We start from the raw sequence: 18272 nt of genomic DNA, 5'->3' as shown, positions 1-18272 counted from the left end.
TGACATGGCTCTTATGTCATTGGTGACATAGGATGAGCAAGGTGGCCTTCAAAGGTTTGTCTTCAGGAGAACCTTCAAAAAGTAAGTCAAGGAACATGTCCTCAGAGTAAACTATCCTATTCTGTTTAAATAACTATTCTGGAATATAAAATGCTGTCTCTGTAATGTTGTTGAAAATACCAAGGTGTGTACTTTTATAAAAGCATAGTGTTGAGGGGTGGCTAAAAATGTATTTTTTTAAAAAAATGAATATTAAAAAGTCAACTTGCTGATAATAGTTTCTTTCTCCCTTTTTATCATTGTTAAGAATTTGTTATGCAATTAAAAATATCAAATCACAGAGGAGACATAATTCATCAAATGATGAGGTTTTCCCTATGCTGAAGGCATATGATTTTATAATTACATAATTATTTTGTCAAATAAAAGTATGTGTTTCAACTGTCGTTAATAAAGAGTGAGTACATATACTAGCTTGTATCTGAGAAGTATGCATATTGGTTCTGTGGCCCTTAATCAGATTACCCTCCTATCATTGTGCTTACCTAAAAATACCAAAGACTATCTCAGGAGACATTTACGATACACACAAAGTTTCTAGAAATTTCCTTTATCAATTACAAAAAAGTGCCATCAAAAAGCAATAAAAGATTAAGTGCTGAATATTATAATAGGTATATTTGAGATTCTGTTCCCAGAGTGGGTTTTGCTAATGAGAATATTCTACAGTGTTACCTACCAACAGACTTAGTAATTATGAAACCTTTGATATTAACATACTGCTATATGAGTTGAGATTTTATACAAGGGAATATATAATCATATGCAAATACATACACTTTTAAAACTGTAGCTGAACAGCAATTCTCAAGGTGCCTACAGTATAATATGTACTTACTACTTCTACTGCTAGATTTTGATTTTCAATTTTCTATTTCTAAATTCTACTTTTCTTCATATAGGCAAAGCTTTCATTAAATGGCAACCTCAAGACCTGGCAATTTGTCTTTCTATGTTCTAATTTTGTATAAAGATATAAAAGGTGAATAACACTTTATCCCTACTTTTCATTATTGGACTTAAAATATTTTTCTACTCTATTAAACAAAACAGAGAATTATAGGATTTACTGGTGAATTGACAACTATACTACACCTTCACTCCGAATTTTATTGTTGAAGTATTTCTTTATCAACTACTAGGTTGCTTACAATTAAATAAATTTGCTTTTTTTCAGTTGCTCTGTTTAATGCATGCATTTATCATGTGTAAACTCTAACACATGTATAAATGTATATGTATTTAAATCTTCATATAACCAAATTATCATATAAGCAAACTATCTCAGACTCTATGAAACATACCTCTTTGCTCCCATGTTAATAATTTATTAGTTACATAAACCATTTTCTAAATAGAAAAATACCTATCATATGCCTAATTCAAATCCATGTGGACTGTCAGAAGGTACTGTTTGTAAAGTATATTCATACACTGTACAAAAGCTCAAAGAAACATTGGAGGTGCAATATAATGACTACTTACAAGCAAACTGAAGCTTTGCTTCTCTGCTTACAATTGTTCCAAATGAGTTTGTTGCTATGCACTGGTACGTTCCAGCATCTTGGGTTTTATTGGGGTTATTGATCAACAAGCTGCCGTCAACAACACTGTAGCGGAAATCCATACCAATATCAACATCTGTTCCATTTAACTTCCACCTGTAGTATAAAATGCCAGTAGATAAAGCCTTGTAATATTAATCAATATTTCTGAATTGTCTCAAATAGATAACAACTAGAAATACCATGAAATACCACCAATGCATTTTTTGAAGCTTGGTAAAAGCATATATTAGAAATTATCTATTCAGCAATGGTGACATCTTAAGTACTTGTGGGGGGAGGGCTGTCTTTTACAGTAAATTATGATAATCCAACTTTAGCACCTGTTCTATGACTACATAGAACACTATAATCAATTTCTTGTGGGGGAAATTTTTTACACAATTTCTATAACTTTCTTCAAACCATGGCTGCTTAGTAAAAAGTCCTTTGTCTGGTTGGCAATCACTGTTTAAATAGGTATATCAAGAGGAGACGATATACCACTTTCAGGAAAACAGCAGAAGAGTTGCTGAAATTGCAGCCAAGCCTATTTTGATTCAGTTCTTAAAATGACTGAAGTGCCCAGTGGCAAAGCAAAGGAACTCTATTGATCTGAGATGCTTCAGGGACCAAATCTGCCTGGCCATGGATCAACTGGATGATCTCTTTAGCCACTGGCACTCAAAATGTCAATCAACTGTCCCAGTGAACTACAGGCTATTAAGTAACCAAAGCAAAGAATGTTTTCTTGTCCTTCTGTTCATTTGCTTGGGTTACCTGTGAATCTGACTGCAACAGTGAGCCCAATAAATTAGACTCATATTTTAGTAGCTTAGCTTTGGTACAAATATCTACATGTCTGTTCTCAGAATCATCCAAAGAATGTGAGCTTTAGCTGAGTCAAATCACCTTTCAGTAATTCATAGGAATCCATACAAACTTTTGAACTAACATAATTCAATGACTGCTTTTTTGATAGCTTATGAATTACCAAGATTCTCATAGGAACTGAAAACATGTGAAAAGGTTGTAGCACAAAGGAAATTGATTCAAATCAACAAAGCGAGTGAAAATGGAGAATTATTCATTTTAGTTTCTTAAAATAACAAGAGCCATTATCTAAATAGAAATGCGCATGTGCATGCTCACCATTGTGCAATTCTTCTTTACATCCCAAGGCACTGTGCTTATGAATACATAATGCAAAATAATTTAAGTGATAAAATTATCAGCCTGTTAGCTTCAAATGGCATGCGCATGCGCATGCCTGCATATGTCTTTCGGAGACATGGTCTCATGCAGCACAGGCTGGCCACAATCTCCCTTGTAATTGAGATAATCACAGACTCCTGATCTTCATTCCTTCATCTCCCAAGTACTTTAGCCAGTACATCCAATACCAAAATCCATCCCATAGGAGACATCTGCTTGCCCATTTAAACTTTGTACCCATGAAGCAGAGACTGGCTTCATGTGGAAGCCAGCCTAGTCTACATAGTGAGCTTCAGACCAGACAGGGTTAAATAGGGAAACTTTGTCTTAAGAGGAAAATGTTGGGGGAGGAGATGCATATCTTCCAATGAACGTCCATATCTCTCGTCAAAACGGGCCATGGTTCATCAGAAGTCCTGTGGAAGTTCCCTATTCCACATATAAAGAGTGCTTTTGCCCCCAAGACGATTTACTGAAATTACTTTTGTGTCCTCACTTTTGTCCATCTAGCACTTAAGCCTCTCACTTTGTTCAGTAAACACTTGTTGAGTTTAACACTCAAAACTCTGCTTTTCTAGTTGAGCTTTGAGCATAGACACAACTCATGAACCAGGCTTGCCTCACCCAGCCCAGTGGCAGGAGTTCCTTCACGTCTGTGTCTTTGAAGTGTAAAAAAAAAATCAAGAAACAGGAGCACTGAGAAAGTAGGCTAGAAGCAGAAATAGGACTTACTTCTTTATGTGTTTGTGTATAAGAAGCCGGATATTAGAAACCGACAGTGTTTTTAGGCTCTGCAGTAATTCTCTCTGTGCTCTGACACAGACAAGAAAGTAATAAGCAATAAAGAGAACAGCCAAGTTATATCCCAGCAGGGCTAGCTGCACATAAGCCTCTAGAACTGACTGCCCGCCCTACACATTGGCTTTTAGTCAGCTGATCACGTCTTGGCCATAACTCTCAGTTCAAATGATGGTAGAGCAATTTAATATGACAAATCTAAGAACTCCAAGAGGAAATTGCAATATAATGTGAGCTGCAAGCAGAGTGTTGAATCTGGGAATGGGACCATGCGAATCTTTCCATGAGGCTGGCTGAGGGAATTATGACACCTCTATAGGTTTGTCTGCACTTGTCCCCTCAACCCAAAAAAGCTGTGCGTGAAGTCCGTTCATCTACTTTATTGCCTGCTTTTACATACAAACAGCAACAGGGATGGGGTGATTTAGAAAACAACGTGTTTTATGAGACATGCAGTCAGGTCTGTGTTATAAAGCACGCTATAGTGTTTTACCGCAATGCAGTCAGTGTTTGTTCCAATTGAATGTGGGTTGCATGGTGAATTTCTCCTCTCGTTGCGTAGTGAAACACTTGAAAATCTCACAATTTGCTTTCAATGTCTGAGGAATCTTTTAAGTATTGGTAATGGAGTGGCAATTTGGAGTAAATAACAGATTTTTCCTAGGGGGCAAGGCTAATTGGTGTCTTGTAAGCAGAATTACTTGGGGGAGGTACAGCTAAACTCTCTAGAGATTGGGGGTTATACACAGGCAAACACCAGCACCTTGAACCTCCCCCTGTATGGTTCTGCACACTCTGCTAAGAAGTCAGTGTACAGATTCACTGAGAAAGAAAAAAAAAAAAAAAAAAAACACAAAACAAAACCTCTGTTAACCATTCGAACTTGACACTCAGGGAGGGGCAGTTCTTTTCTGACTTAGAATTTGTTCTCTGTAGACTCAGTTTAATACAAACTTCATAGCAAACCAACTCTAACCAGTTGCTTGAAGGTTCCTTCCTCCTGGGAAGAGATGCTGAATGAAATAAGTAATGTCAGCCGCCCTTAGGGAACTTTAATACAAGAGAAGTTGGCAAGGGGCAAAACTTCTTAAGTTTTCTGGGTCAGGGTCAATCCTTTCAAAACTGAGGGGCAGAAACAATGCAAAGAAAAGACTCAGTCGAAGGAAGAAATGTAAAGAAAAGAGGTCAGTTAGGGTGTTATAGGAAAAACCTGAGGCTGAAGTTCTCCACAGAGCACTCACTTTTGAGATTTTTTTTTCCTACTCGTTCAACCCCCTGAAAGTCAACACCAAGACTAGGAAAGTTCAGCTAGCAAGGTGTTAGAAAACACCTGCTCTTCCATTCATTCTCTTGCTCTTTCCTTCAACAACAGGGACTTTTTAAGCCCCAGGTCCAGACTGCTATTATGTCACAAGCAAACTGCTAGAGGGATAAAGGCAAGCACTGAGCACTGCCTAGCATTGCTAATGCATTTGATTAAATGCTCTCCCCAGCTTTCCCCTGCAATCTTTAAAAAAAAAAACATAATAGGTTTCTGTTCTATGGCTTGTTTTAAATAACAAGGCAAGCCCCTATATCAAGAAACACACTGTTACACGGGCAATGTTAATTAAAGGTCACAGTTTGAGGAAAAACAATGCAGCAACTTGCCAAAATCAGCTGCAAAATTTGTTTTCATTTATAGCTAACATGTGAACTTACCCTCGGCTGTGTGCTCAAAGTGGGATCCATTAACTCATCATTTATATATCTGAGCAACCTTGCCTCTTTCGCATTTGTTTTGACTTTGCAGTGTGTTTTCAAATCATTAACTTAGTTTACTGTGTTGTACACACAGAGACAATGTCCCCTGGTTTGGTCAGGACAGCATAGGGTTTATAGATGATGCTCTACAGTAATTACTAACAGTGTTCTTTCACTTTCAAAAATATCTTCTGTCAGATGACAAATTGCCTGTTCACTCAAATATCAAGCCCTCTCTAATTAGTTGTTCTTTTCTTTGTGGAATGTTCTTCCTTTCTTTATCCAGGTGGCAGAGCAGGTTGTCTTTCTCAAAACCCTACAACATCTTTTTTTCTTTTAAGCCTTCAACACATCTACCCTCTGCCTCTATATTAGGGGTCTTTTATTTCCTCAACAAGGTGGTAGCCACTGCTACTGTGCATTCATGGGAGTCTCAGCTAGGAAGGGAGTACTTTAGGGGGTTCATTTTTATCCCCTAACTCTTACATTCTCTCTGCACTCTGTTCCCTGATGCTCCTTGAGCCAAGAGGGGTGGCATAGATGCATCGTATTTACTCTTGCAATAACTTTATTAGCAGTAAATTTGAATGTAAATGAAATAACTTACATAAGATATGTGTTGTAAGGGATCATGAAATAATGAAGAGCTACATTTAATGACGTGAATAATATTTACTACATGAAGTCTCCTGTGTTGATTTTGATTGGGACCATGCCTTTATCCAAGTCTAATCTTCAATTACATCCTCAGCATGTTTTAAGTGATTGTCATGGCTGGTCCTGAATATATCATCCAAGAATATGTGAATCTGGCCTCTGTGGTCCAAAGACTTATGAAAATAAACAGATCTAAGAGGTCCCTTCATCTTCATTCAATGTCTAAGAAGCAGGCAATAAAACTGTCTTGAGGCAGACACTGTCCCAAGGCCAGAAGTGCAGTGAGCTTGAGCATCCATTGCTCTCTGTCTTGGGATTTGACCAACTGCCTCAAGCTCCTGTTTACTGGCATTTCCCATCATGGTGGGCACCACACCTGAAGTGGGAACCAAACCAAACCCTTTCTCCCATGTGTTGTTTGTGTCAGGTGTTTTTTTTTTTTTTTTAACCACAGACACTGAACAATATCTCCAGCACCATCACTTACTAGAGCTGATAGAATATTGTTTAACCTTTCTATTTAGTTACTTGTTTTACACGTTTTGATTTGGGGGAATTTTCTCCCTTTATTTTGGTTTTTGTTTTGATTTTCAAGACAGAGTTTTTCTATATTGCCTAAATCCATTGTGTAGAATTTTCTCAGCTCAGTCTATTCCATTGAAAAGGATATTACTATTAATGAAGTTAAATTTTTTTTTAATGATTTATACATCTGCTATCATACTGAAAACCTTTTGGTACATCTCCTATCATACTTTTTCTAAAATCCTTTTTCTCCCGAAAGTCATAAATATGCATGGCTGTTTTCTTTTTTGTTTTAAAATGTCCCATTTAGGGTTTTTATTAACCTGAAACTGATTTTTGCATGTAACATAAAATATGAATTCAGTTTGATTTCTTTCCTTAATCACATGGGCAGACCATTGCCCAGGGTAAGTCTTTTCAAAATACTTACATCATGGTAATGAATTTTAACTTTTCTTCTTTTGATTTTTTTTGAAAGAAAATATTCTCTTTATTATTCACTTTTAGAGAAGTTAATTTTATGTGGAATTATTGGCACATCACTTTGTTTAATTCTGTCTTCTCATAGCTCAGGTCTTCTCTCTGTTATCATTTTTATCCCATCTCAAAAATGTCTTTTAGAATTTCCTTTAGTGAGAGTATGTAGGAATCAAAATTCAGTGTTTGCCTATAGACATGTGTATTCTGTTCTTCCTTAAAGAAATTTCTAATTAACACATATTTATGAGATACAGTGAGAAAATTGTCATTTACACAAGATACAATATTAAACTAGGCTGTTTTGCCTCCTTTATGTTTAGAATGTTAAAAGTAGGCTTTTATTTATTTACTCATTTCTATTTTAATCATTTTAATTTTTATTTAAATTTAAATTTACTTGTTTTTGAGACAGGGCCTGATAGTCCCCAGGCTGACCTCAAATTCCTTAGGTATTTGAAGGCAAACTTGATCTTTTTTTATTTTGCCTCTTTTTCCTAACTAGTAGATCCTAAATGTGGCCTTTCAGTTACATATGGTTCTATGGTTCTATGGATCAAATTTAGGTCTTCATATACAATGTATAGCCACTCTAGTAGCTGAACTACATCCCAGATCAGAAGAAAGGAAAAGAAGATACAATTTGTTTAGTTTTTGCTTATTTTTGCTTATTTTGCCATCTCAAGTACTGGAATTGAATCTAGGTCCTTCAACCTGCTACGGAAGTGTACCACCACAAAGCTTCATTCCTAAGTATTTCTTATAGGTATTTTGAAATACATGATAAATTGTCATAACCCAACTGTGATATACAAAGCTACAATTAAACCCTGCTTCCTACATTTTTGGTTAATGTTTCCAAACCTCTCTATTCGCTTTCCTCTCTTCCTTCATCTCCTCTGCCAACCGCTCTTTCTACCCTATATTTCTAAAAGATTAATACTTTTAGCTCCTACATAGAGGAAATAACATGAAGCACCATTTTATGTCTGACTTATTTCACTTAACATAACGTCCTGCAGTGCCATCCACAGTGTGAGAACAACAGAGCAGGATTTTATTCTTTTTGTGACTGACTAATCTTCCATTGTGTATGAATCACATTTTCTTCATCCTTTCCTTTGTTGTTGTATACTCCAGTTCCTTTCATGTTCTGGTCATTGTGTTTAGTGATATAGTAAACACAGATGACCAGGCATCTCTTCCAAAGTATTATATCATTTTCTTTGGGTATATACTAAGACATGGGTAGCTTGGTTTTCAACAACTTGACACAAAACAGGGCCATCTGTGAAGAGAGAACTTAAACTAAGACAATGCCTCCATCCGACTGGCAAGCCATGGGGAATAAAGTCATGCATTCCTTGGTGACCTCTGCTTAGAGTTTCTCTTTTGGCTTCCCTTAATGATGGACTGTAACCTGTAAGCCAAAGAAACCCGTTCCTCCCCGAACTGATTTTGGTCCAGCATTTTATCATAGCAACATTAAAACAAACTAGAACAGTATGGAATAGATAAATTTTAGTTTTAGGAAAAATCATCTACTTTATATTCTTAACTTAGAATCTTATATAAGGTTTTAACATATAACCTTAACTCCTAACAAGAAGTTAAGTATTCTTTTCCTCTGTATCCTCCCTAGTACTTCTTCTAATAACCTTTTTTTTTTTCTTCTAACAATAGCCCCTGTCTGTTCTCCATTTATTCCAGCTTATACTTGATGGTTAAATTATTTTTCCAAAATTAAAATGGTGACTTTCTTTTTTTCTGTCATTGAGGAGTCAATTGCCACTTTAACTGTCACCTCAGTAAAAATATGTGTATTAGGAGTTTGGCTCTTTTATGGCCATCTCTTTGATCTGGTGTTCTGCAGTTTCATGGTTCTAGAAGTGATTTCAGTTTTATTTGTACTGGAATTGTGTTAGGTGTCCTGAAGCTGCAGTGGATGGTTTTCATAAGTGTTGAAAATTCTGACCCTTAGGAGTTTCTTCCTTCCTTCCTTTCTCCCTTCCTTCCCTTCCTTCCTTCCTTCCTTCCTTCCTTCCTTCCTTCCTTTCTTTCTTTCTTTCTTCCTTCCTTCCTTTTTTCTTTCTTTTTCTTTCTTCCTTTCTTTCTTCTTCAATACTTTGTGAATAATTGCTAATTTTAATAATATAACATGCTTTCTTTTTTGCTTAGTTTGGTTTTTGTTTGATTGTTTTATTTTGTTTTGTTTTCGTTGTTATTGGTGTTTTTTGTTTTTTGTTTGTTTTTGTTTTGTTTTGTTTTGGAAACGGGGTCTCACTATGCAGTTGTTTCTGGCTCATTTTCTTCCTACTTTCATTTTGAAACTCAAGATGTCTGACTCTAAGACACACATAGTCCCTTTTTTTCTCTTTCTTCCTCTCTAGTCTTCTAACCCACTCTCCAAACTTTGCTTCTCTTCACCTTTTTCTGTTGCCTTGAGATGATAGCTTTGGGTCTGTTATCTAGCTTGCCAATTCTCTTTATAGATGCATCTCATTTCTTATGAAACTTACTGAGACTCATGGTCTAACATAAGTGATTACTGGCACTTTATTATCCCTGAAGCAGGTAAGTGGATTTTTGGTTAGCATCTATTCTAAATTTGGAGAACTTCTATCTATGGCTTCTTTCTGAAAAATGATTTCATGCTTCTTGCTCCTTTAAGTCTAGTCTTTGTCTTACAACTCTGGTCCTTGTGAAGTTGCATAAAACATATCATCAAAATGACAACTCCTATTTGTTCTAAATCCATTTACTCTAACACTCATGGACTTCTGATTTTCTTGCTGGCTTTCTGACAAAATAAAAAAAATTCTATTTTTATTATAACAATGTTATTAGGAATTGTTAATATTTCCAATGAAAAGGTTATTTGGGATTTTTAATCATAATACTGCCAGAAACAGAATCTCTATACTTTTGTTTTCATGAAAGAATCATTTCCTCATGTTTCTTAGGATACCTCACATTGCCCACCTAAAACCTTTCATTTTCAATATTCTGTAATTGCTAATTTTAATTTAAATAATGTAAACAAGGTTTTCTTTTTTTGTTTGTTTGTTTGGTTCCTTTTGGGCTTTCTTGTTTATTTGGGTTTTTTTTTTTTGGGGGGGGTGGTTGTTGTTTTCAAACCAGGGTCTCACTATGCAGCCCTGGGTGGCCTGGAACTTGACTATGTAGATTAGGCTGGCCTTGAATTTACTCAGTATCAGTTACCTCTATGTCTCAAATGCTATGATCAAAGACTCGTGTCACCATTTCAGGCTGGATACACATTTTTAAGCAAACAAACCTGATGTGTGGCTTTGGATTCCCTTTAACTTCACAACTGAGTTTCACTTTTTTCTCTTCAGAATCCAAAGGAAACATGACATGACTTGGTTCTTGAACAAAAACTGGGCCATGCAGTGTGTAGTCATCTGAAAGAGAAAAAGTACAATTGAACATCACCTTCCTATTAGAATCAATGCCACATTGAGAAAAAAAAAAGGATGCCCAAGATTTTTTCTCAGTTTCAAGATGAAATTTCCCATTGAAGAATAACTTCTTCCCAATATGTAGGAAGTTAAAACAGGGCTCCCTTGTCACGTGTTGATAATGTCTTTTACTGCTAGCATTCAGACACAGGCTGCCTGGCATCTCTCCTTCTTCCTTCCATGTCTTATTGTTCCATCTGCTTTGGCCCAACCTTCTATTTTCTTCACATTTTGTGCTTCCTACATCCCTCTTGTGCTGCTGTCATTTTGGAAAGCTTTGTAATGCCACAAAGTTAACAGTCCCCCCCCCTTCATAATTAAAGAGTATAATAGGAAACAAATGATGATGATTTAAAAAAAATAAGATGTTAATAAGAAAGAACAGCTCTACACTGAGCACACATGCATGTGCACATGCATGCATACACACAGAGAGAACCTAATTAAAATGATTATGCATATCAAATAAAGAATAGTCTGTAGTTCTGATTCCTAAATTGGCTATACAAAAGGACCAATTTTAAGCCAGCTGATCACGTGCTGGGACACACAGTGAAGGCAAACTGCCATTTCCAAGTCTTGCTTTGGAAGAAGAGAAATTAGATGTGTGGTAGTCATTTTTGTCATGGAACAATAACAAAGCTCAAAGCATAAGCTATGAACCATAATTTAAGTAGCTGGGTAGAGTATGTTATTAGGGTATACAGATATAAGCATTATTCAAAGGATTTCTCATTACCTATGTTTATGCAAAATCCATTTCATTCTTCAAAATCATGTCCAATTTCTCTTTTCTCCTAGGTTTTTAGACCTTTATCTTTTTTTGAACCACATGATTTAAAAGGGGATTTTACTCTACAATGCTTCTCATTTTCTATGAATGCATTCAAGCCTTTCTTTTGCCCTCTTTGAATCATTAATTTCTTAAGAGCATGAAGTATCTTACTAATTTTAAGTCACTATGTGGTAGTCAGTATAGTTATCCATAAGGATATGTCCTATTTAAATTACTTTGAAACATTTTAAAGTCTTTAATTCGAGTATTTTGCCACTGCCTGATAAACTGCGCAACAGAAGCACAGCTGCCTATAAGGTGATGCCATGAAGGTCACAACCCAACTGCAGAGAGTCTTTTTCGCCTTTAGGTATGGTTATCTTAAAGTATGTAAACTGCAATTGTGAGTCTGGAAAATCTTTTTTTTTCTTTTTCTTTTTCTTTTCTTTTCTTTTCTTTTCTTTTCTTTTTTTTTTTTTTTTTTTTTTTCTGATGGGTGATAGTTCCAGATAGAACTTATTCATGTAAATTGGGACAGAGGAACATAGACTCAAGTTTCATTTGGAGATTGAGTAAAATCTGGCAAGATCATTTATTTTTAACTCAGACATCAAAAAATAAAGCTTCAGGTAAGGGTTTGAGACAAAGGAAAATAAAGGGGATAAGATGACTGAATAGAATTGGAAAATAGAGGGGGCAAGATGACTGAATAGAATTGTATTTATTCTGGAGACCACATATTATGTTAATGTAAGAAGACTTGGATAAGGACTCAGGAAGACCATGAATTATCATTTAAGGCCTTGTTCAGCTCCTAACTTTAGGATCTCTGGGAAACCATAGTCTAACAGTGTCTTAGTTTGCTCTAAAGTAATGACCACAGAGTAGGTTGGTTATTTTAGACTGATTGTAAATAGGGGAAGAGCCACAATTGCTCATAAACACACATGTCTGCATAAAAATGTAGAATTTCAACAACATTATATATTATTTTGTCCCCATTCTCTTTTCTCCTGATTACATATGTAAAAATCACTTCAATGAGAAATTTAACCACAGAATACAGGAGCTTTCAAAGAAAACAAAAGAACAGAATAAAAGCATACAGTCACGAAGTTTTAAATGCTTATGCATTAAAATTGTATATTTTAGGATCCATATATTTATGCTCCAAATTTTCAACAATTGCACAGATATTTTCAAAACAAATGTAGATTATTTGTCAAGGGTCAGCTCATTACAAGTACGGAGAATTTAGTAAATGTTTAGCACATCTATTTTGATCAAAAGAATTCTTTAACAAGATCACAGAGACAGAAGCAAGTGTGGTAGATTTTCTCTAAGAGAGAAATATTTCTATTGTTGTCCCCAATTCCAAAATTATGTGTGTGTATATATAATATCAATCATCTCAATTCATTGGTGCTCCCTGATTTGAATTTCACACAAAAATATACAGCCTATTACCAGTAATTCCAAAAAGGAATAAAACATAATAATGATTACCCAGGATGCAGCTGGGAGGCTGTGGATTAACATCTGTACTATTTCTCAATGTAGCCAAGCCATATTTAAATAACAAAAGGATATTTTTTTCCTGTGTATTTTATAATAAGAATTGATAATAATGATGCTTTGCATTTGCTATAAATAACACATTCCATCTAAAGTTTCATTTTCTCTTAGTTAACCAAGCTCACTGCCTGGAAATTAACATTAGCATAAAGTGAACCATATTTCAGCTTTCATCTAAGGCAATGCAGTGTTTTTAGTGCTTGGGTTAGTTCGTTTCCTGGATATACTGGGAAAGATTTGATACTCTTCAGCAGGCTTGGTATAGGAAGCAGATATCTTAGCTTTTAAACCTTTAGCCCTTGGTTACCAATGTGTTTGAGGAACAAAAGAGGTGTTTTGTTTCAACCAAACTGTGGGGTGCCAGCTTTCATGAAACAAAGATTGAGGAGGGGTTTTTTTTAGAAAACTTTGCCAAGTATAGTCTAAGTACCCTGGTCATAAAGAGACTCACAAGTCTCTTGAAAGCATACAAAATTCTGTATCTGCCATCTTCATAGCCAGGAAGATAAGGTTAACCCTTAGATCTTTCATGTAAGGTGTTCTGTATCACTAGTGATTTTAGTCTAAACAGGTAAAGAGACATTTTATAAAATGGTGGAGGAGTCACTGCCCAAGCCAGGTTACAGGGTCCTTGTATTCTAACAGTGCTAGGTTTGTGACTCACTGACTGTATCAGAAGACACTGGCTTCCACAAACCAGATTAACTTCACTCTATGGGTGATTTCTGTATTTTAGACTTATTTGTTTTATTTTATGTATATGAGTAGCTTCCATCCGTGTATGTGTATCATATACCTAGCTTGGTAAGGACGCCAGAGAAGGCACCAAATGCCTTGGAAGTGTAGTTGCAGGCAGTTGTGAGCTGCTGAAGAGATCAACCCAGGAACTTTAGAAAATTCCACCAGACCCCTCCCTTTCTGGAAGCAAAAAGTCATAAAGAACATAGACACCTCTCCCCTATGGAAGGGAGAGGCTAATTACATTCCTCAGATGACAGGGAAGAGGGACCAACCACAGGCCACCTGTGAATAGGAGTAGGGGAGGCCCAGAGCCACTGTTGGCCACCTACCTCACTGCCTATAGACTAGTCAGCTTAAACATCACACTGTTCTGCAAGTCACATTGTGCCGAATGGCTGCTGCCTTGAGAACTGTATAAAGACACACCGGATGGGCTGTACATGGTCATTCTCTCTCTCTCTCTCCATGTGCAGGGCAACCCCAACATGTTGGAACAATAAATTCCTCTTGTTTTTCACATCGATTCCTGGCTCTGTGTCATTCACTTAGGGAGTCCTCGGAAAGCTAAGGCTTGCCAGAGTCTAACACTGCCAACGGAACCAGGGTCCTCTGCAAGAGCAGCCAGTGTTCTTGTTTGCTGAGCCAGCTCTCTGTCCCGGCTCTTTGGGTGATTTTCTTGCACACTGAAGTTGGGGAACTAGAACAAAAGACCTTTCTGATCCTAGCTCTCTCTTGCGCTAGAACAAAACTTGAGGCAATGCTGTCTTCAGAGTCACTCTCAGATATTTTCCTTGAGTGAGATTTTGTTTGATAATATCACAGAGACAATTTTAGTGTATACTTGGCCTCATAGCTTAAAGCGAATAGCCAAGAATGGAAAACTACAACACTGCATCCCACAAAGAAAAATGAAGGGCTGAGCAGGGTGGCTCATGACTGTTATTTCAGAACTCTAGAGTCTGAGGCAGGAATATTACAGATTCAAGTCCAATATAGGTTACATACAATATTTGAAAAATGGTCTGGGCTACATACTGAGGTTCTAACTCGAGACAACCACAATACAAAGTGAAATGGAATGAAGTAAACGCAAAACAGACAGAAAAGACAAAAGAACAGGTTTGTTAAGGACTAAAGCTGCCCAAATGAAGGCCTCCTAGAACACTCAGACCTTCTGCATGTTGGGCATGAGACCTCCTAGAGAGCTACACTGAGCAGATGAACAGGATCTTCGGGCAGACTACAACAGTAAACAGACCTAGAGAAATGTTGTATTCTTACTTAGTGCATACAGCATATCTGCTGGGATGAGTTCTTAGTAAAGTCTCTCTCTCTCTCTCTCTCTCTCTCTCTCTCTCTCTCTCTCTCTCTCTCTCTCTCTCTCGCTCTCTTTTATTTAAGTAAGCATATATAAGACCAATGCTTTTATTTCTGGCTTGCCTCAGAAGAGGAAAGTTATCCCAGAGCCTCACTGTCCTGGTGACTTGAATAGAAAGGACATGTATTGTCACCATAGTTCTCTTGGGGAATTATGAAGCAGTACATTATAATATTCTTGGAATTCCTGAGAAACATAATTAAGAACAATGGTCTTGTTGGTTTAGACCATTGATAGGAGCCCCAGATATAGGCATTTAATGTGGATCTTGATATGATAAAGCACGATTTCCTGACTTATTTTCTTCTGCTTGGAGAATCACAAAACTCACTTCTATCATAGTAAAAGTGCTCACCAGATTTACAAATATGGCTGTCCAGAACTTAGAGGCTCTTCCTGTTAAAATTCATCAAGTCTGTACATGACTCTGTAGATTTTTAATGAGTAACCAAAACCAGGATAAAATCATGGCCTCTGCCTCCATTTTATATCATGTTTTGCATCATAAACATCATGAAGTCTGGTCAGATTCCTGTTTCTCTCTCTCTCTCTCTCTCTCTCTCTCTCTCTATATATATATATATATATATATATATATATATACTTGAGAATTTAAAAACAAAAAATACCATGTTGACTAGCCTTACATTTATCCTATTCTCTCTCAACTTTCTTCAGAACTGAATACAACAATGTAAGAGTACTGAAGAATTTATAAGTTCCAGTAATAGCAAGGCTTGTGGCAGATCATCCTAGGATGGAACTGCTCCATACATGGGAGATATTCTCCCATGATGAAACTTAGTGGAACCAATCATCTCTGGATGGGAACTATGTCTGGAACAAGCAGGATCTTACAAGAGATACACAGCTGAGATAATAAACAATGGGGCAATAATCTGACAAAGTTTATTTATGCAAACTCCATTTTGCTCATTGACATTGCCCCTTACTTGTATAGATGTGTACGTCTTTAAGTATCCTGAGATATCCCTTGCTTCCTAGTGTGACTACACTGAATGTAAAATCCTGTCTTATTTCTTTATCCTCATACCACCGTTTTGACTCTCTACAGAGGTAGCAGAGCCTGGCATGGTAGAACCCTCTGAGTTAGCCCATAGCCTGAGACTCTAATGACAACACCATAGAAGTTCTGTTGGACTTGTTTCTAAGTCAACTACATCTTTGCAATGAGAGGGAATAAGATTTACCCTCTCTCAGTGAAGACTTATAAACCCTTGAAGTTTGGGAGGGAAGGACACAGCAAGGAAACACTCTCAGAAGCAGAAAGTTATTTGAGTAAAAGGTCAGGTTAAGATGTGTAAATACTAACCCTTTTCCCCCTTTCTTCATAAATACTGAAAATTACTAGAAACATTGCTCACAGTCAGGTCACCAAGTCCCCTTTTCTAGACAATCCTTTTTTCTTTTCTTAATTTCAAATTATATTTTCTCTAGAGAAAAGAAAAAGTCTTTTTTTATGAGAAAATTAAAAGTCAGTTAGTTTATCAATCAATGTTTTAAAGTTTCTCCAGAAAGCATTTCTGAAGTAAAATAGAGTATTGGGGATAACCTCAACTTTCTAGAATATCCAAAGATGCATAGAAACAGAAGAATTTAGATGACTCAACTCTACTCTTATTTATACTCTTATTTTCCCACACTAAGCATCTGCTAAATTCATTATTGGAACAAGGACAACTTACTTTTGTCTGAAAAATAGCATCCTAAGAAATCCAATGAAAAAAAATCACTCTGCAGTAGGTAGGTATCACATAATTATATGCAGTTAGGGGAATATCTCTCTCTCTCTCTCTCTCAATTAATCCTGCTCATTTTTTCATATGTCTGAGATCCTGTCCCAGAAAGTCATAGTTCTTACTACTCAGGCTGCTAGCATCAAGGTGGGCAAGGGGATTATAATGGATGAAGTTAACTTAAGGTTTTTTTTTTTTTTTCTGGAGCTGAGCAGAACAAAATAACACTGAGTACCAGGTGATGGCTAAGTCATGGAAGCAAGGCAGAAACCCAGGTATCAAGTTGACCAGCACAAGTACAAGGGAGATGTGAATTATAATGCACGGTCATCTGCTGATAACACATTCACAGAGACAGGGAATTCCTCACTGAGGCTGGATGCAGGCATTTTGTTTATCAGGATATTTCTGAACAATTCTAAATATGGAGCTGAGCTTGCAGTGAAAGAATAAAGGAGAGGGAAACAAACAAGGAGAAAGGTCCCACTGGAGGATACGCATTTCATAGGATGTAACCTGACACAAACTAAAACATGAAACTAGTCATTTTCTAAAGAATGGTTGACAGCCTCTTACGTCACCTCAGTCTTCAAAAGGGTATTTGTTAAAAGGCTGATTTCTCAACACTTTCTTGACTTTCTTATTAGGAATCATAAAATATTAATTTAGTAAGTATGTCTATTAAGTCATGTATATTACGTTCCAAAATTCATATTTAAACTTATAAATTGAGCACAGAACTTCCTATAGCTGTCTCATGAAATGAGGAACACACTTCCCAGCATGACCTTACTACAGTGCACTTTTCTGCTAAAAATACTGCCATATGTTGCAAACTCAGTGAATCATTTCCTGATGAAAAGACCAGGATTGGGATACCCTGATTTGTTAAGAAGGAAGCTAAAATCCCCAGACTCCAATATGTTCATAAGAGCTGTGTGGATCCCAGGTATTGCACCTGGGGATTGTGTAGCTCCTTAATCCTCATGGCAGGTAAGAACGTGCTGCCATTATGCTCAAGATTTTAAGACTGTGATACCCATTCTTCCTAGGACATCAAATAGGCTGCCTGATTAAACACCTGGTCTTGAGAGGGAAAAACAAAAGACATAAATGGCATCAATCGTAGCTTCAAGGAGATTGAACAAAAGCATAAAGCACTAGTCATCACAAACTAATTGTACCATTTTAGACGTGAGTTGTATCTAGGTCACATCTGGAAGGTGGTAGAGGGTAACAGTACACATGCCGACAAGCATACTTGTGTAAACCATCATGGCTGCCATGCTGTAGCCTTTGCCTTGTGTGCTATGTGATCCTTAAGGATGGAAGATAGGACACACCCTGTGCAGGTAATCCTTGGGAACATATAGCCTCATTTAATTGAATAACATCATCTGGGACAAGAAATAGACAATTTGGCTATGCTCATTTCCTGGTTCTATCCTTAAAGTCTGATCTATAGTTCATTTTCTCCTTCTCTCCCCTGGAATTGTCACCTAAATGTTCCAGGAAGAGCATACACAGGGCTATGAGTCTTTCACA

At 36.7% G+C, this 18272-nt stretch overlaps 1 protein-coding gene across 1 annotated transcript in view; it reads right to left on the bottom strand.

Annotated features, from left to right (window-relative positions):
- Positions 1-18272, bottom strand: part of LOC110315985 (contactin-4) — a 394588-nt gene that overhangs the window by 160762 nt on the left and 215554 nt on the right. Inside the window, exons 3-4 of the mRNA XM_021190027.2 lie at positions 10318-10444; positions 1546-1721 (exon numbers count right to left, since the gene is read on the bottom strand). Coding sequence (XP_021045686.1) covers positions 1546-1721; positions 10318-10444 — 303 coding nt within the window. The remainder of the gene's footprint in view (positions 1-1545; positions 1722-10317; positions 10445-18272) is intronic.

The sequence above is a fragment of the Mus pahari genome, chromosome 2 (assembly GCF_900095145.1).
Source record: "Mus pahari chromosome 2, PAHARI_EIJ_v1.1, whole genome shotgun sequence".
NCBI lineage: Eukaryota > Metazoa > Chordata > Mammalia > Rodentia > Muridae > Mus > Mus pahari.
Note: the sequence above shows the minus strand (reverse complement) of the source record. Positions and strands in the feature narration are given on the sequence as shown.